Source organism: Sminthopsis crassicaudata, chromosome 4, assembly GCF_048593235.1.
Source record: "Sminthopsis crassicaudata isolate SCR6 chromosome 4, ASM4859323v1, whole genome shotgun sequence".
In the NCBI taxonomy this organism is placed as follows: domain Eukaryota; kingdom Metazoa; phylum Chordata; class Mammalia; order Dasyuromorphia; family Dasyuridae; genus Sminthopsis; species Sminthopsis crassicaudata.
In genome coordinates this window covers 433,842,840-433,863,081 of record NC_133620.1, presented here as the reverse complement: position 1 = coordinate 433,863,081, position 20,242 = coordinate 433,842,840, and the positions used below count along the sequence as shown (strand labels likewise).

Here is a 20,242-nt window from a genome sequence, read left to right as displayed (position 1 = left end):
TAAAAATGTAATGTTACACATTATACATAATCGATATTTACTTTATATTTCAATGTATTATGTATAACAAAAATACTCACTTTGCATTTTAATATTTATCATACAAATTTCTTTTAAAATTTTAACATAGTACTCATACAACATAATTTTACATTTTAATTTAACTTTTAAAGTATATTCAATACAAGATCAGTTTCTTATGCAAGTCTCTTTCTTCTTTGTATATTGATATATTTGTTGATGACTTTTCACAATTCAAAGTTTAAAAACATGAGACGTAAGACTCCTCCTCTCGGCTCCTCTCCCCGTTGCCTCCTCCCCTAGGCAGCGCTGGGTGGCCCGGGCTCCGCCTTCTCTCCTCCCTACTTCCTCCTCCCCTAGGCAGCGCTGAGTGGCGCAAGCTCCGCCTCCTCTCTTCTCTCCTCTCCCCACTCCCTCCTCCCCTAGGCAGCGCTGAGTGGCGCAGGCTCCGCCTCCTTTCTCCTCTCCTCTCCCCACTCCCTCCTCCCCTAGGCAGCACTGGGTGGCCCGGGCTCCGCCTCCTTTCTCCTCTCCTCTCCCCACTCCCTCCTCCCCTAGGCAGCACTGGGTGGCCCGGGCTCCGCCTCCTCTCTCCTCTCCTCTCCTCCCTACTTCCTCCTCCCCTAGGCAGCGCTGAGTGGCGCAAGCTCCGCCTCCTTTCTCCTCCCTCCTCCCCGAGGTTGACCTGAGGGGCCCAGGCTCCGCCTCCTCTCTCCTCTCCTCTACCCACTCCCTCCTCCCCTAGGCAGCGCTGAGTGGCGCAGGCTCCGCCTCCTCTCTCCTCTCCTCTCCTCCCTACTTCCTCCTCCCCTAGGCAGCGCTGAGTGGCGTAAGCTCCGCCTCCTTTCTCCTCCCTCCTCCCCGAGGTTGACCTGAGGGGCCCGGGCTCCGCCTCCTCTCTCTGCCCCTCCCCCTACTTCCTCCTCCCCTAGGCAGCGCTGAGTAGCCCGGGCTCCGCCTCCTCTCCTCCCTACTTCCTCCTCCCCTAAACAGCACGGAATGGTCCAAGCTCCGCCTCCTCTCTCTCCTCTCCCACTTCCTCCTCCCTTCTCCTCTCCAGAGCTAACAGGCTCGGGCTCAGTCCCCTTCCCTCCCCCCACCCCTGTCTCCGCCGGGAAGGCGCTCGAGTCTGCGCAGGCGCAGTAGCTGCATTAGGCGAGCGGCCCTCCGAACCGGAAGCGGGCTCCGCGGGATTCGCCATGGCCGTGGTGGCCGTGCACCTGGACTCGGATGCCTTCTTGGTGTGCCTCAACCACGCCCTGAGCACGGAGAAGGAGGAGGTGATGGGGCTGTGCATCGGCGAGGTGGACGCCTGCAAGATCGTGCACATCCACTCGGTGATCATCCTGCGGCGCTCGGACAAGCGCAAGGACCGCGTGGAGATCTCCCCCGAGCAGCTGTCGGCCGCGTCCACGGAGGCCGAGCGGCTGGCCGAGCTCACGGGCCGCCCGGTGCGCGTGGTGGGCTGGTACCACTCACACCCGCACATCACGGTGTGGCCGTCGCACGTGGACGTGCGCACGCAGGCCATGTACCAGATGATGGACCAGGGCTTCGTGGGCCTCATCTTCTCGTGCTTCATCGAGGACAAGAACACCAAGACGGGCCGCCTCCTGTACACGTGCTTCCAGTCGGTGCAGGCGCAGAAGAGCGCCGACTACGAGAGGATCGAGATCCCCATCCACGTGGTGCCGCACGACACCATCGGCAAGGTGTGCCTCGAGTCAGCCATCGAGCTGCCCAAAATCCTGTGCCAGGAGGAGCAGGACGCGTACCGGCGCATCCACAGCCTCCCCCACCTGGACTCGGTCACCATGATCCATAACGGCTCCGTCTTCACCAAGAATCTGTGCAGCCAGATGTCGGCCATCAGCGGGCCGCTGCTGCAGTGGCTGGAGGACCGGCTGCAGCAGAACCAGCAGCGCGTGCTGGAGCTGCAGCAGGAAAAGGAGCAGCTGCTGCAGGAGCTGGCCACCCTGGACTGAGGCACCCAGGGGAGGGGGGGAGGGGGAGGGGTTCCTCCGAGGGGGGGCGGGTCTCTCCTAGAGATTTCCCTCCGGGATGGCTGTGGATCTAGAGAGCAGACTTGTCCAGAGACTCCTGTGGCCCGATGATGGACGAACCTGGTTTTTATATAAAGTATTTTGGCAAAATTTCTAGCAGAATTGTGTGTGCATTTAATTACGCGGAGGGCAGAAGAGGACGTTGTGGGTATGAGCTCGCAGTTGGAGAAATGCGGAGGAAGAGAGAAACGTGCATGCTGGGAAGCCCTGTCCTAGGTGCCGGGGACGCCGAGGCCGGGCCTTCCCGGAGCCCGGGGAGGGCAACGTGTACCCATGTACAGATATGTGTGAAATAGAAAGGCCTGTAAGTGACTCAGTGCAGAGAACTCCGGCCTGGGGGCCAGAGAGTCCCCGCTTGGAATCTGCAGACAACTAGCTTTGTGAGTCCAGGCTCACACCTTAACTGTTCTCATCTGTAAAATGGGGATGAATAATAGCACCTACCGCTCTGCGCAGGGCTGATGTGAGGATCAAATGATGGAGAGACGTAAAGCGCTTTGCAAACCTCAACCTCTAGATACTACCTAGTGTTACCGGTGGTGGGGATCGAGGAGATGGAATGGGAAAGACGTCATTTAAAAATGGCTCTTCTTGCCCAGATGTAATTAGATGCTTCATGAATATTAATATGTATACTCATGTGTGTATATGTTTATATATGTATATATGCATACAGCACATGCGTACATATACACAAATGTACAGGCATGCAAGTGTGTATTTATGGGAAGGATTTAACCTATATATAAATACACCAAGATGTCTATTGTGTATATATACACATACAAACAAATACACATACAACTGATATGCATATATAGAAGTGACTTCCAAATAGAGATGGCTTTTTTTGCCTAATTTCAAAGTGAATTCATCAGTATTAATTAACATACATATATTTGCATACCAACCCATACGCCAGTGTGTATGTATTGTGTACCTGTATACACATGTATATGTATATATACATGATGTATACCATATGTGGAGACACAAGTGTTTGTCACAAATGGTTGATAGGCCCAGTATTAAGCAGGGGGAGAGTGGACTAGAAGTTTGGTAACCTGGACTTTTTCCAGTAACACAGGCCCATCTTTTTAATATCAACATTTTATCCGTGTGTAGTGCAGGGGTTCTCAAACTACAGCCCTGAGGACGTTTATGCGGGTTCTGGCAAATGGGCTGAGGGGCGGAGACCAGTGTGAGCTTTTGTTTTTACTCTAGTCCGGCCTCCCACAGTCTGAGGGACAGGGAACTGGCCCCTATTTAACAAGTTTTAGTTATAGAATAGTCAGCAAAGAATTTTAGATGAATGTTACTCAAAAAATTGTGGATATGAGCAGAGTGAAACATAATAAGTAGTTTTTTTTAATGGTGGGCTTACTAAATTAAAATAATTGTTTAGTAATAAGGCAGGGGTAGCTAGGGGGCGCAGTGGATAGAGCACCGGCCCTGAATTCAGGAGGACCTGAGTTCAAATCTGGTCTCAGACACTTAACCCTTCCTAGCTGTGTGACCCTGGGCAAGTCACTTAACCCCAGCCTCAGAAAAAAAAAGAGAAGGAATAACTGATGGACAGCCTATTTTCTTCGATGGGATTCTCAAGATGTTAGAAGAAATTGAGAAACCTCCCACACACATCAGGAAGATTCTCTTTGATCTATGGAAGGATATGGATGAGATTCACAGAGAGGGGTCAGGCATGGATGAATTGTAATCTACGTTATTGAAGGTAACATTCACATGGATGAAATGGTATGTTTGAGTATATATCAGTCTGGGAGAAAGAACTATTATTATATTGGATATGAAAAGACAAATTGAAAGAATGACCCAAACCCCAAAAGATAAAATTCAACAAAGAAATGGTCTCATGGGTTCAAAAGCCAGAACAATTATAGGTCAAGAAAAACATGGATAGTAAGTTCGTTTGAAAAATAAATTGAATCAATATTGTGAGGTGCCTTCTAGATACATAATGACTTCTTAATTGTTTTAGCAGAACTAATCAGACTACATCTGAAGTGTCGTATTTATATTTTAGAAAAGTAACTCAAATTAAGAACGAAACCATGGTGACTGAATAAGTGAAGACTTACAGAGGATGCATTTACTGTCTTCAGATGCCTGAAAGACTGTCATGTGAATGAGGAATTATTTTTATCTGGTTTCACTCAAGAGGATAGAGCCAGGATTAATATATGGAAGAGCTTCCTAATGATCACAGCTGTATAAAATTGGATTTTATGAAGGTAATAAGTTCACTGTCGCTAACAGTGTTCATCAGAGGCTCCGTAATCACCTTTGGAGGGTGCTGAGGAAGGGGTCTGGACATTGGTAGTTGAGTGAGATGATATCAGAGGTTGTTGAAAAGAAGGCAGTGTGTAGTGAATGGAAAGAATCCTAGGCTTGGAGTTGGGTTCTGTGACATGCAACCTATGGGATCTCAGGCAAATCAATTGGTTTGTTGTGACTCCGTTTCTTAATTTATATAATAGTAGTGTGATGGTCTCTAATGTCTCCGAGTTTTAACATTTTGTGATGAGCAGCTGCTGTGATAAAAGCAGCTCTGTGGTACAGCCTGATGTCGGAAAAAACCTGAGTTACCAGTTCTATGATTCTAGGCAAGTCACTTAACCTCACTTTTTCTCAACTATAAAATGGGGACAGACAGATTGGTGGTGGTTAGCATATCAGGGCTGGAGTCAGAAAGATTCATTTTCCTGAGTTCAAATCTGGCCTCTAATACTTAATAGTTGTAGACAAGTCACTTAACACAGTTTGCCTCAGTTTCCTTACCTATAAAATGAGCTGGAGAAGAAAATGGCAAACCATTCCAGTATCTCTGCCAAGAAAACCCCCAATGGGATCCCAAAGAGTCTGAAGTAACCTAAACAACAAAAGAGGATTGTTTTGAGCATCCAGTGAGATTATATTTGTAGAGTACTTGGCACAGTGTCTGACTATATAAATACTTATTCCCTCCTCCCGTGTAAATTCAGAAATATGTTGATGGCTGCCTATAAATGGCACTTGACTGAACCAGACAATTATACATCATGGCAATTATTCAGAGAAAAGTTTCCAAGGTAACCCTAGAGCTGACTTCTAAAGGATGGGTAGAATTTCAATAAATAGAGGCAGTGGGAGAGGAATTTTAATCGAATAGAATAGTATGACCAAAGGTGTCAAGGAGCAAAGTTCAGAATATATTTGGAGAACTGCATGCAGGCTACTTTAACTAGAATGGAGGATTCATATGTATCAGTAGTAAAGAAATGGAATTGGAGCTGATTAGTGCCATTTTGTGGAGGACCTAAAATGACAAGCTAAAGAGTTTTAGTTTTATTAATTGAAGGTTTTTGAGCAGATCAGTTTGATTCAATTCAACACTTATTAACTGCCTACTATATATATTAGGTATGTATATGTATATTAACTGGGTAGCTAGGGTGGCAGTGGATAGAGGATCAAGCCAAGTCAGGAAGGCCTGAGTTTACATCCAGCTTCAGACACTTACAAGCTCTATGCCCCTATTTGCCTCAGTTTCCTTATCTGTAAAATGAGCTGAAGAAGGAAATGGCAAACTACTCCAATATCCTTACCAAGAAAACCCCAAATGAGTCGTGACAGAAACAGCTCAAAAACAACAAAAATACATAGGATTCTATGCTAAGCATTAGTAACATGAAGAGAAAAACGAAACATCTTCTGGGAGGAACAGTGTGTGTGTCTATGTGTCTATGTCTATGTCTGTGAGTGTGTATATGTGTTAACTGATAGCTGCATATTTAAACTAGGAAACAGAATTGTCTAAACTCTTTTTAAAATTTTTCCCAAATGATTTCAGTCAGTTTGAATCTGCTAAAAATATATATATATATATATATAAAAGTGTTACACCATCCAGTTAGTTTGCAAGACTGTCAAAGAAAATGGAAATTTACTGGCAAATTTTCAACAAAAACATTTGCTTTACTGGTGGGTAGGATTGAAAAATTAGTACTGAAATTTAGTAAGCATTGCCAATAATACATTTCCATTCAGATCTACATATGTTTTTCACCAATCATAGCCAATAAAATGGAAATAAACTGAACTGCAAACTTTTGAATTATTATCATAATGTGTTAAGCCAAGATTTTAAAAAGTAATAAAGTATATTCAATTACATAGCTCTCAGTATATTTTACAGTAATGCCAGTCAGAACAGGAGAGTTTATCATGATGGTAATAAAATACTTTTAAATTGTTTATTTCATCTTTTTCTACCTACCTCCCAGGTTTGTGGTGAGGATGAAATGAGATAATAGATAAAGCTTTTCAAACTCTAAAATGCCATCTAAATGACATATTTAGCTCTACTAAAGCTATCATCTTTAACATCCTTTTGAAGCTTCTATTTATGTCTATGGTTTATAATGCACATAATACACCAGTACAGAAATACATGTAGATTATTTCTGTTGAAAGGCTCAAAAAACTTTACTGGAAAGAGTATAAAATCAGGAGAGTTTGGAGAACTTTAAAGTGTTCAACAGATTTCAAGAGGCAAAAGTAAAGAAGCATAGCCTACAGCCATACCTGGGACAGGCACCCTTTTAAAATTCCCCCTAGACACTTCAATCTCCAAAAATCCGAGCTCAAGAACAATCCTTGTCAAATTCTAATTATTTGGTTTTGATTGAGGTTTTATCATGCTGTATTTAGAATAAACTAATGCTCATTTTCAAATTTTTTGAATCATAGACTCAGTTTGTTTAAGTGTATTTGTTCAATTCAGTAGCCACTAATTACCTATTGTTTGCCAGGCACTATAGTAGGCATGGAGGGAGTTGGGGTGGAGAATGCAAAATATAAGTAAGATGTTAGACTCATCCTGGAATAATGTGTTTATATTTATTCATTGGCAGTTTTTTCTATAAAAACAACTTTTTCCTATAAATTTCATAACAAAGGAACTCATGTTATTCTTAAGTTTCAGAGGCTAATGACTTAATGAAAAATAATTTCATTTAGGCTTTCCAGGGAAAGATAGCTCCTTAGGAGTTGCCTATTCAACTGATACTCTAATACAGTGGTATCAAATTCAAATAGAAATGGGGGACACTGATCTGTAGATATGGATCCCTGCAGACCACCTATTGACCTAATTTTAAAATCTATTGTTATCTGTGTTTTATTTATCTTGTTAAATATTTCCCAATTACATTTTAATTTAGTTCTGCCCCATTCCAGAGTGCTGTGGACAATATTTGAGACTACCTGAGTTTGACACTTTTGTTCTAATGCATATTCTTCCTCCATGCCAGACCCCTTTCTAAAGTAAATTCAAAAGACTGACATCTCAGGCCCTGGTGGGGAAGTCTTAGGATAGGGTGGGAGTCAGGAGAAAGCAACTGCACAGAAATGTATGAGATGATCAGTTGTTACACAGCTTTTTCGCTTTTTGTGTCCTGTTGATGATTACTACTATCAGCCTACACACACACACACCCCAACATAGTCTAAGTTGTAAGCTCTTTGAAGGATAGAAATTAAGCCTGGTGTCTGGAAACACTTCCTAACAATTAGAATACTCCCAAAATGGAGTGTGTTGCTTTAGATAATAATGGGTTTCTACCTTGTCAAGTGTGTTGTAGAAGGGATTTATTCTTCAGTTACTGTTTAGATTAGATTGCCTTTGAGGTCCCCTCCAACTCACAGTGATTCTACCTGTCTTTGTTTTTCTGCACAATAATGAAAATAAATCTTTGGGTCACAGATGATCAATAATAAACACTCAGTTTGATGGATTGAAGTCAGAGGATGGATTGGTACCCAGCTGATGGATTGAAGTTAGGGAATCTAGGTTCAGATATCTCTGATATCTACTTATGTATGTGACCTTGAAAAAATCAGTTAATTCCTCTGAAGTTCACTTTTTTTTTTTTTAATCTGAAAAATGAAGATGTGGGATTAGATGAGGTCTGTGCTCTCACTACTAGTTATCAGAATACCCTATTCGAGAAGCCTTCTTTGGCTTCTTTGTTCAAATCTCCATAACACCATTTAGATCTTGATGATTTGGATTCTTTTTTTTTTTTTTTTTTTTCCAAATCGCTCATTAGCAGACTTTAGCAGGAGTCCAGAGCTGGTGTCAGCCCTCCCACTCTACAAACTTAGCTGGCAAGTTGAGCTGGTGTGGTGACCGCAGCTGGGATCCTCCTGGCAGCTGTCTCCCTGCTGTCTCTGGACTTCATGCCTATTAAGGTAAGGATTCTTCTTTGGAAAATGAGGGGGGAAGGGGGGAATCCTGCTCCTCCCAGCACAGTCTCCCTAGAGAAATTGTTCTTTGTGGGATGAGACATGAGTCTTACTTTTCTTGGAGGAGGAGGGGAAAGGGAAAGTGAACTACCAGCTCTTTGCTTTGGCATCCCGGAGCCATTTCCAGCCTACTTCAGAAAAGTTTCCTTACAGGACCAAGCTCAGGACTGCTCCCAGTTCAGGGTGCTCCATATCAACTTTTTAAAAATTGTCTCCTATGGATGGAATGCACTTCTTCCTCACCTCTATCTCCCAGGATCCCTAGCTCCCTTCAAGGTTTAGCTAATATTCTCTCTACTACAGAAAATCTTTCGTTTTTGGTGTTCCTTCTCCTCCTCAAATTATCACATATAAGAGGCAACTGGGGAAAGTGTAATGTTAGAACTTAACAGTCAGGAAGACATGTCCTCAAATCCAACCTCATAAATTTACTAGCTGTGTGATTCCGGAAAAGTCATTTCACTTCTGTCTCATCTATAAAGTGAGCACAACAAAACACAGTGAGGATAAAATGAGCTCTTATTTGTAAAGTGATTTGCAAACCTTCAAACTATACAACTGCTAGATATTATGTCTGTAGTATCCGCTTGCATAGGGCTTTTCATTTTAATCCCAACCTTAAGCATCGCCTTTCTCAATTCCACCAGTTCTTGGGCAACTTTCCCAAAATTACATTGTACTTTCTTTGTATGAATGTCTTACATAGGTAATTTGACCTCCAAGCCCAGAAGATGGTTCAGGTCCACTTTTGACACAATATGTGCTTTCTGACCTTAGGACAAGGACCTAAACTTCCCATTGTTCCATGCAACCTTCTGTAAGATAAATTGCAGAGAAAGTACTGACCTTAATTAAGGACCTAAACCTCCCATTGTTCCTTACAATCTTCTATAAGATTAAGCTGCAGAGAAAATACTGACCTTCAGGACCTAAACCTCCTATTGTTTCTTGCAACCTTTTGTAAGACAAACTGCAGAGAAAGTACTGGCCTTAAGGACCTAAATCTCCCATTGTTCCTTGAAACCTTTTATAAGACTAAGCTGCAGAAAAAGTACTGACTTTAAGGACCTACATCTCCCATTGTTCCTTGCAACCTTCTGTAAGACTAAACTGCAGAGAAAGTACTGACTTTAAGGACCTACATCTCCCATTGTTCCTTGAAACCTTTTATAAGACTAAGCTGCAGAAAAAGTACTGACTTTAAGGACCTACATCTCCCATTGTTCCTTGCAACCTTCTATAAGACTAAACTGCAGAGAAAGTACTGACTTTAAGGACCTACATCTCCCATTGTTCCTTGAAACCTTTTATAAGACTAAGCTGCAGAAAAAGTACTGACTTTAAGGACCTACATCTCCCATTGTTCCTTGCAACCTTCTGTAAGACTAAACTGCAGAGAAAGTACTGACTTTAAGGACCTACATCTCCCATTGTTCCTTGAAACCTTTTATAAGACTATGCTGCAGAAAAAGTACTGACTTTAAGGACCTACATCTCCCATTGTTCCTTGAAACCTTCTGTAAGACTAAACTGCAGAGAAAGTACTGACTTTAAGGACCTACATCTCCCATTGTTCCTTGCAACCTTCTGTAAGACTAAACTGCAGAGAAAGTACTGACTTTAAGGACCTACATCTCCCATTGTTCCTTGCAACCTTCTGTAAGACTAAACTGCAGAGAAAGTACTGACTTTAAGGACCTACATCTCCCATTGTTCCTTGCAACCTTCTGTAAGACTAAACTGCAGAGAAAGTACTGACTTTAAGGACCTACATCTCCCATTGTTCCTTGCAACCTTCTGTAAGACTAAACTGCAGAGAAAGTACTGACTTTAAGGACCTACATCTCCCATTGTTCCTTGCAACCTTCTGTAAGACTAAACTGCAGAGAAAGTACTGACTTTAAGGACCTACATCTCCCATTGTTCCTTGCAACCTTCTGTAAGACTAAACTGCAGAGAAAGTACTGACTTTAAGGACCTACGTCTCCCATTGTTCCTTGCAACCTTCTATGAGACTAAGCTGTAGAGAAAGTACTGACTTGCCTTCATTGGGAATTTTTCACTTAAGATCTCCTTCCACCAATGACATCAGAGGTCTTGTCCATAGCTGTCATTTCTTTTGACTATACCATGGGTGTGCATGGCATTTACTCCCCCAAGAATGCTTACGCTCTTTGAAGGAAACGGCGTTCATTTTTGACTTTGCATCCCCCCTGCCTAGCCCGGAGTAGGTACCTCATAAATACTCGCTCAATTGATCTCCTGACCTCTTCTCCCTGAAACTACCTTCCCTGAGCATAGACAAGCCCCACGGAGGGGGTCAGTGTCTCCTTCAGCCTAATGAGGTAACGGTTCCCGATGGAAAGGTTCACCCTGGAGGCTTTTTCTCACCAAAAGCTCCTTTTATCTTTGTTGGGGTGTCAAAGGAAGCTCTCCGTTCGGCGCGGGGAGGGAAAGAGACAGTCCCTCACTACTCCCTAGGAGGGAGCGTAACACTTGCTAATTCTGGCCCCCAAACCATTCCCCCCCGCTCTCCTCTCCCCCATCCACGCCCCTCCCCTCTCCATCACTCTCCTACGCCCTCTCGTTCCCACTCCTCTCTCCAAATCCCTCTCCCTTCCCCTCGCAACCTCTCCTTTCCCTCGCTTCACACACGGCGCCCCCCTTCCCCATCCCTCCCCGACGCCCCGCCCTCCCGTGGCCCCGCCCCCTCCCCGCGGGGCTCCAGCTGAGCTCGGAGCCGGGCCTGGGGACTCGGGATCCCGCCGCTGCCGGGGCCGCAGGATGGGGCGCGTCCTCGGGGGCCTGCGCTGCATCAAGTACATGCTGCTCGCCTTCAACCTGCTTTTCTGGGTGAGCCCCGAGCGGGGGACGGAGTGGGGCGCGCTGGGCTCGAGGGGAACGGGACGAAGGAGGGGGGCTCCCCAGGGAGGAAGGGAGGGAAAGAGGGACTGCAGTTGCTGAGTCCGGGTCCGGGCGGGCGTGGGATCGAGAGTGACAGTGAGAGGGCGAGGAAGAAGGGGGAGGGAAGGGGCGTGTGCATGTGTGTGTGTGTGTGCATGTGTGTGTGCATGTGTGTGTGTGTGCGCGCGAACTAAAGGGGAAATAAGCAGTCAGAGACACAAAGAGGAGAGAACCCGGAGGGAAAGGGATGGAGAGGCATAAAGGGGAAAACCACCGTTGGGCTTGGGGGCAGTAATGTTACGCTGAGCTTCGTTCCGGGCAGGGATTCCTTCCCGCCTCCCCCACCCCTCCTCTGGCCTCCCGGCAGTTCTGGCTGAATGGGGCACCACCTGCTTCTCCCACCAGGTGTGGGGTTTCTGCCTTCCCCAGCCCCGCCTCCCCTCCCACCCGCCCAGCCTCGGATCCGTCCGTCCTTCTTTCTACCCTTGCTCCCCCAGGCTCTGCTCGGGGGGCAGGGAGGTCCCGCAGGTGCAAGATGCCCCTTGGAGGGGAGCATGAGAACGGTCAGATCCGAGTGAAATCTCGGGGGGGGGGGCGGGGGAGGCGCAGGGAGGACGCCGGAGTACCTTAGACCCGGGACCCGAGGAGGAAGTGCGGGTTGGAGACCAGATGTTGGCGTGAGGGGGTTTTCCCAAGGTAAACAGTCTGGTCCCAGCAGCCAACGGAGCTCTCCGGAGCCTCCAATGTAGCCAGCACCTTTGGATTTTCAGAGATGATCTCATCCAACTCCGAAGGAGTTTATTGCACTGACAATAGGAGGGCCAAGATCCAGACTCGGTTCCCACTTCCCAGCGGAGGCTTTGGTCTCCGGCGGAGGGCCGTGGGGCCGCGGGGAGTTCGCATTCTTGCCGGCATGGTTAAGGCAAGGTCCTTCCTGGAGCTCTCATGCCCCGTGGCATGTGTACATCTCAGAGGAATCCAAATAGGGTCCTAATGCTTTCTCTCTATCCCTTAGCAACTCCTTTTAGGGTTACCACAAGATGCAAACTTCCATTGGGCCGGAGAACTGCTTCAGAGGACACATTGTCTGGGGGGTAGGGGCTGTTTTGGGGGGTTATTTTAGTATCTGAGAGACGGCAGCGATCTAGAAACAACAACTTTAGGGCCAGAATTAAGAAATCTGGGTTTGCATTCTTGTTCCCAGCTTTGTGTGAGGTGACTTTTTAGACCTCAGGTTTGTCGTATGTAAAATGGAGATAATGTTTGCAGGACCCACCTAACTACCAAGGTTGCTGGGAAGAAAGTGTCTTATTAACGCTAAAGTTCTAAATAATTTAAGGCATTCTTCCGAGATAAGTGATCTGAGCCATTTGTAATTTCTCAGTCGTTGAAGAAGGTGTAGAGGGAAAGATTTCTTTCTGGTTCGGGAGAGGGGTTCCATTTTAGAAAGGCCTTCTTCTCCCAGTTATGACCAATAAAAAATGGGACCCGGGAGGGGGGCGTCTCCCCTTGGATCTTCTCAAAGCCTACATTCTCCCTTGACCCCAGCTGCCCTCAGCAGGAGTCTCCAGCACAGCAGGTTTGGAAGAGAAGCGTATAAGCGGATGTCTCCTAAAATGTCAAACACAGGATTTCTGCCAGCCAAAGCATCTTATGAATAAACGCTTATCAGGACACGAAATTTCAGATTGTAAAGTTTCACGTGAAATGTGTTGTCAGGCCTTAATTATCCAGATGCAAATTATCCACTCTGGATCCTGGGCTACACATTTTTAATTGCAATTGCAACCCTTTTCTGGATAATCTTTCCCCTTCTCTTCATGGAGATGAATTAATTTTAACATCTGCCTGAAAAGAGGATAATTAGAGAGGTAATTAATTTATATTTACAGAGTATTAATTATGTGGCCAGAATTGGTCTTAGATCTAGCAGGGGGATTTGATTTTTTGGTCCTGACCTACGATTCAATCACAGTAGAGAACAATTGTGTTCTGATGTAGAAATAAAGCTGGGCAACTTCTCTCTTACTGAGACTGAGACCTCTCCGGGAGCACTGAAAGGTTACATGATTTGCCCATTGTCACGCAATTTGTGTGTTTGAAGCCTGACTTGGATATAACACTTCCTGACTTCCCAGGCTGTCCTATAGTTACCCTCCAGAATATCTCAATAGCACGTAAGAGAAGAATAAAATATAATTCCTGCCTTTAAGGGTTTTGTTATTCTATTGTTTTAAAGAAAAAGATTGTGACAAAAACAAATGAATAATACCACCCTTTATTAATGGACAGAAAATTGCATGTTAAGGAGACAAGGAGAGATTTTGCAGTATTGGAGTATAGACTCGTGGTATGTTGGATTTAAAAGTGGTCTGAGGCAGAGTCCCAGGATCTGAGTTCAGTTACTAACCTCTCTCCTTCTTGTCTGGGCAATGCATCTAACCTATCTTGGCCTGTCTCCTCCAGCCTGATTAAAGATTGAACTAAGGTATCATCCAACTCCAATATGGATCCATTTCTAGATCTTGACTCCGTCCTGATTGTATTCTCACTATATTTATTACTTGTCTACATAGATGTCTTATCCCCACCTCTTGAATGATAAAATCTTTGAGGATTGGGACTGTTGTTTTTCATCTCTGAATCCCCAACAATGCATTGCACATTTGTGGAGAGGATCAAATTTGCAAGTTCGTGCATGTAGGGAACTCGAAGATACAGAAATTCCCTCTACCAACGCAGATCAAAAAGTCCTCTCTTCATTTATCTCCTAGACTTCTAGAAGTTTTAGAATTCATTTGTTTTCTAGAATTGTGCTTGGGATAGAGAGGTTAAATGATACCTATGGTCCCACAGCTAGAAAGTGCCTGAGAAAATCCATCAACATTTATAGTCTACTGCGTGTTAGCTACCGAGCTAAACTCTGGGGATGTAAAAAGAAATTAAAGACTTTCCTTGCCCTTAAGGAGTTCACAATCCATTGGGAAGGGGAGAGGGAGTGGAAAGGCAACAAACAAATATTTGTAAACAAACAAAACTAACTATAAGATAACATGCCCAATTCTTTGTGACACCATTTGGATTTGTTTACCATTTCCTTTTCCTGCTCATTTTACGATGAGAAATTGAGACTTAAAGGTTAAGTCACATAGCTAATAAGCGGCTGAGGCAAGATTTGAACTCAAGACTTCCTGACTCCAGGCCTGGTACTCGATCTACTACTGTCCCACCTCGCTGGCTATACAAGATAAATAGGAAATAAATTTATAGAGGGAAGGCACTAGAATTAAGAGGGATAGTGAAAGGGTTTCTGTAGATGACTGGATTTTAGTTGAGACTTAAAGGAAGCCAGGGAATTCAGGAGATGGAAATGAGGAGGGAGAACATTCCAGGAGTGGGGGACAGCGAGTGAAAATACCTGGAGCCCAGGAGTGGAGTGTCTTGTTTATGGCACAGAGCGCAGACCAGTGTCATGGGAGAGAAGAGTTTGTGTTAGGGAGGCCGCTGTGCCATGCTCTCTGATCCATAGTATAGGCCTAATAAATGTTTGTTGAATTGTTGAATCTAGGCCCGTCTCCTAATTTGATATAAAGAAAATAAATTCCAGAAGGGGAAAAGAAGGGACTTTTCAAAGATTAGAACAGTTAGTGGGGGAGGTTTCCTGATTTCCCTTTTGCTGTGTTTTCTAAGTAGTCAGAAAAGGTTTCATGGAAGAATTATTATTATTATTAAAAATAATAATCATAACATTTATATATGACATTTTAAGGTTTACAAAATGCTGCACAAATACTTTATCCTCAGAACAACCCTAGGACGCAGGTGTTATTATCATCCCCATCGTACAGATGAAGAAACTGAGGTAAACAGAGGTTAAGTTACTTGCCCAGCATCATACAGCTAGTAAGTGTCTAAGACTGGATTTGAATTCAGGTCTTCCTGACTCCAAATCCCATACTTCATCCCTTATACCTGGCCTTTTGAAGGATAAGTACGAACTAGATAAAAGACAGCAAAGGGCATTGCCAGGTTGGGGGACAGGGGACAAAGAAGGGAACCTGATGGGCTATGAGGGAGGATAAATATAGTATACCTTTTGTAGGTAGTCTGGTTAATGACTTTAATTAGCTGTATCTTGGGGGGAAAAATATGTACTCTCCCCCTTCGTTAGTAAGTCTCACTTGGTCTGCTTTATTCTACAGTGTTTTAATGACTTATCTCAGTGTGGAAACTCCTTCCAAAAGTGTAGATCTCAACTCTGTCCTTTATCCCTCTGTCTTATTGTCTTTATGTTCTGCTTTTTGCCTCTTGGCTCATTTTAAATTTTCAGATCTTCGATTCAATTTAGCAAATATTTATTAGGTACCTTGATTAAAATTTATTACATTGTTTAATCCCAGAAGAGAAATCAGGGTCCTTCTTCCCCACCAACCCAGCCCAACCTAGCAATATAACACATTCTGGTAAAGAGATGATTTGGCAAGCAGCATTTACTTGGGACAAATTACCTAAATAATTGCCTCCACTTTGTGTGGGAGGCCAAAATCCAGAAAAATCCTCACCTCATTCATCTAGTAGCTGTTTCCTGAACAAAGCGATCTGGCGGATAGGGTGCTGTTGGGAGTTGGGATGAAGAATTATTTCCCTGAAAACTGAGAGGGTGACTGTCCTTAAACATCTTTTATTTACATAGGTATTCAGGTACCCCTGAGCCCTCCTGAGACACATGCTCCCTGAATTCTACAGGGCAACGCTTCCTCTTCCTTTTTAGGATCTCTCCATCCTCCAATGTCATGGCTGGCCCTGAGCCTTTTCTACAAGGTGTAGTTTTTTTTAATCCACAACTTGAGGAATCATTTTGTATCCTGCTGGCAAGTTGGTTTCCAAGATTCTGATCCTGGCTTTATAAACATTGAACTCTATCAAACCCATTCTGACAGCATACTCCCTTCCCTGAGCGCCTCTAAATATATTCACTGTGGAATTTCAAGAGGGGAAAAAATCAACAATCAGCAATCACTAGCCTGGAATTACTTTCTGATATTGTGGCTGATGTCTGACATGAAAGCCCTCCCTCTAGCATGTCTAAATTCAGACAGATAGAACAAAGTATTCCTGGGGCTGTTGGTGAAATCACCTTTATTTTTTTTCCCCTGTTGCATAGCAATATGAATAACACGCCACCACCCACCCTGTCCACTTACGGTGATTTAAAGACAAACCTAAGAGCTGTTTATTCCTTGGTATATTGTTGTGAGCTCAGCATTTTCCTCACATTGTGCTCTGTACCCTGGGCTCTTGAGGCTATACTGACCCAACAGGAAACAGAGCTACTCAGATGATGAAAGTCAGATGCCATATATGGCAAACAGAGCCGTTCCACTTTGCTTTTGACCCTTGCTCGTGGGGCAATGGAGATAGAGAGCATGCCGCTATCACCCTCGGGGTGGAGAAGAGAAAATCATGGTGACAAGGATGATAACGCTGACATTTATGTAGCCCATTAAGTGTTACAAAGCACAAGTCATTTGGATCTCGCCACATCCCTGTGAGAGGAATAGGCAGTAAAAATATTATCCCCATTTTTCAGTTAAGGAAACTGAGTCTCAGAGAGATTAAGAAATTTTCCCAGAGTCACAGAAGTCAGAAATAAGATTCAATTCCAAGGATCTCCTGCCTCTCAAGTCCACACTCTTTCTAGAACTCCAAGCAAGATCCATTAATTAATTTTAATATTTCACATTGGAATCATTAATGTCATTGAATTAGAAATGGATTTTTTTTCCTAGTAATTTCAGCTCACATCCTATCTCGTCCCCCACTTAATCCAGCTGCAATGTAATGTCAAGAGATAGTATCTGTGGTTTTATAACTTGCTTTCTGAGAGATCTGTGAGTAAAAAAATAACTGTAATACAATATACCAAACATATATCATTAAGCCTCTGCTGTGTACAGAACACTGTACTAAGTAAGGACTGGGTAAGGGGGGGAGAGGAAGGGGATGAAAATTAAAGTATACATATACCAGTTTCTCCCCTCAAAATGGTTACATCCTAATTGGGGAATAAGGTATTAAAGCAGATAGCTTTAATACCCAGAATTTCACGATGCTAGGCAGTTATACTAGAAAGTTATGAAATAAGAGTGTTATGTGAAATCTGATGAGGAAAGTTGTGCCCAACTGGGAGGAACTCTGCAAGGGAAGTAGCATTTGCACTGTCCTTTAAGGGAAGAGTAAGAGCTGGACAGGTGAAGAGATGAGGGAAGGACATGGGATATCAAAAAGCCAAAGCAAAGACACCAAAACAGGAAAGCCTAGTGTGTGTTCCTGGAGCCAAGAGTTGTCCAGTTTGGCAAGAACACAAAATAATATGTGGAAGGAAGTAAAGGAGGATAAGGGTAGGAAAATTGTGAGGGGCCTTGGATACAAGTAAGGAAATTTGAATTTCACCAGTAGGTAATAGGGAGTCACTGGGTATTTGAGTGGAGAAGCAATATGATTTATACATAAGAAAGATTTTTCTGACATTCGTATTAAGGATGACTTGGAAGACAGAAGACTCATTTGGAAAGCTTTGCATTATTAGTATTGGGACCCCTACTACTAATGAACCAGTCTCCCACAGCTTCAAAGCATTTTGCTTAGTTGCCCATAGACGCTTCTTAGGTTTTTGTACTTTTTCAGGGTGGAAAAGAAGCAGAATTATTCTAGGTACTTTAAAAAGTATTGTCCAGTGGCATCTACTGAATTTTTTCAAGATAGAGACAACATAGGAGAAGATAATCTTCCAGAGGATAAGTTTAGCTAAATTAAGAGGATTGGAGTAGATCTAAGAAGTCAAGAATTTAAGGTCCTGGATCATCTAATACTGTAGAAAGGCAGAAGCACAAGGAGGAAGATTCTGAAGAGAGTCAAGGAATGAATAAAATGAAGCATGGAGAACTCCTTTCCCAGAAAAGACAGCCCTCGTCTCTCTCCTGGGCTCCAGGGCTCAATCTCTATTGCCTAATTGGATTTTTCAAATTAGATATCAGAGGAATCTCAGACAAAACTATGTTGGAAACAGAATTCGTTATCTTTTCCCTAGAACTCATTTCTTTCAAACATCTTTATCTGTTCAGAGCATCACCCCCCGCCAAGTTCACAACCTCAGTGATATTCTCACCTTCTTACTTTCTTTCATCCCTCATATCCAGTCACTTGCCAAATTTTCCATTTCTGTCTCTCAAAATACTCTTGTATTCATCTTCCTTTAAACCATTATCTTTACTTGGATCCTCAATACTTTCCACATGGACTTTTACAATATCCTCCTAATCGATCTCCGTCTCAAATCTCAGTCTCTATCCTCTATATAACTGCTAAAGTGATTTTCCTGAAGTGCAGATCTGACCACATCTGTGTCCTGCATAATAAACTACCCAGTGTCTCCCTTTTGCCTTTAGTATTTAGTATTTAGCAAAATCCCATTTACTTTTAAGGTCCTTTACAACCTGACCCCAACTTACCTTTCCAACCTTGTTATTCATTACTCCTCTTCCTTTACTTGGCATTTCAACCAGATTGCCTTGATTTTCCTCAAGTAAGCACTGCACTAGACACTAAGACAAAGACTAATGGGAAACAATGTCTGTCATATAATGCCTTACATTATACTGGAACAAAGAAAGATTGTATTTTTTTGAATGAAAATGAATTGAATTGAACGAAAACTATTTTTTGAATGAGCTAAAGGGAATAACTAAAATAGTGTGGGGTTGGGGTTCTCTCCCATAAAAACATCATTTTCCATCTTTTCTCTTATTCTTGAAAAACTAAAGAGAATTTTTTTAAAAGCCCCACATTTTGAGGCTAAATTCCAGAATTTAAAAACAGTAACAATTAAATAATGGCAAGCCAAACTATTGATGTTTGGGAAGTATTTCTTATGTAGCATAAAATTTCAACCTTAATGCAGCATTAGCATTTCTATTATTGATATCATAGAGATGGTGAGAAACTCTCAGAATGATAGGACTGAAAGAGACTTGGTCCAACTCCTTCATGCCTCAGGGGAGAAATCTGGGGCAGAGAGGGTAAAGTTATGGTTGAGCTACTTCAGTGTATTTTTACTTTCTGGGACCCTATTTGGGGTTTTCTAGGCAAAAATTCTGGAGTGGTTTTGAACTCGGGTCCTCTTAACTCCAGACCCAGTGCTCTGTCCATTGGTTGCCTATAGGGTTAAGAGACTGGCCTAAAATTTCACAAAAGTGTTCAAGGTAGATTTTGAACCCTGTCCTCCTGATTGCCAACCCGGTATTTCTTCTTCCTCTATAAGGTCACAATCATGAAAGTGAACCATTTCTTCTTTTTATTTTTGTATCCCCAGTGTGTGAAAAGCACCTAACCATGAAGTCAGGAAGAGCTGGTTAAGTCCTGTCTCTGATACCAAGTAGTAATCTGAGCAATCAATGAGTGCAAGTTACAAACCAGTTACAGATCTGCATCAGGGGAGGGAGTCTTCACACTTGGAGTTCCATGAAATCATAAGTCCGAGACAGAAAAAAAATCATTCCATATCTAGCACATAGTCAACACATACTTATTATGCTCCTATTCTGTGCTAAGCCCTGAGAATACAAATGGAAGTCACTATATAGAAACCAGCTCTTTGCAGGATAAATTAGAGTGAATCAACAGAGAAGAAGACATTATCATGAAGGAGATTCAGGAAAGTCTCCTTGTAGGAGGTGGGATTTTAGTGGAAACTTAAAAGAAACCAGGAAAGCTAGAAGGCACACATGAGGAAATAGAGCATTCTAGGTATGGGGGATTGCCAGGGGAAATGCCCAGAGTCTGCAAAGAGAGTTTTGTTTAAGGAACAACAAGGAGGTCAGGGTGATTGTATTGCACAAGAGATAGTGGTAAATCTTATGTAAGGATCCTGGAAAGGTACAAGAGGGACA

General features: G+C 43.4%; 2 protein-coding genes and 1 long non-coding RNA gene across 4 annotated transcripts in view; 2 read left to right on the top strand and 1 right to left on the bottom strand.

Annotated features, from left to right (window-relative positions):
- Positions 1–12,196, bottom strand: part of LOC141539836 (uncharacterized) — a 55,501-nt gene extending 43,305 nt beyond the window's left edge. For both annotated transcript variants that reach the window (XR_012481391.1, XR_012481392.1), the window contains exon 1: positions 11,921–12,196. This is a non-coding gene — a long non-coding RNA (uncharacterized LOC141539836). The remainder of the gene's footprint in view (positions 1–11,920) is intronic.
- Positions 1,016–2,180, top strand: LOC141539834 (lys-63-specific deubiquitinase BRCC36). Its single transcript, XM_074263154.1, has one exon. It carries the CDS (start codon positions 1,221–1,223, stop codon positions 2,004–2,006), a length of 786 nt encoding a protein of 261 aa, XP_074119255.1. The 5' UTR covers positions 1,016–1,220; the 3' UTR covers positions 2,007–2,180.
- Positions 10,996–20,242, top strand: part of TSPAN2 (tetraspanin 2) — a 62,461-nt gene continuing 53,214 nt past the window's right edge. The window contains 1 exon segment of the mRNA XM_074263155.1: positions 10,996–11,243. Within this exon segment, the coding sequence (XP_074119256.1) occupies positions 11,175–11,243 (69 nt within the window). The 5' untranslated portion in view covers positions 10,996–11,174.

Coding starts and splice junctions, on each gene's coding strand:
- LOC141539834 (XM_074263154.1), top strand. CDS start 1,221: ATGGCCGTGGTGGCCGTGCACCTGGACTCGGATGCCTTCTTGGTGTGC.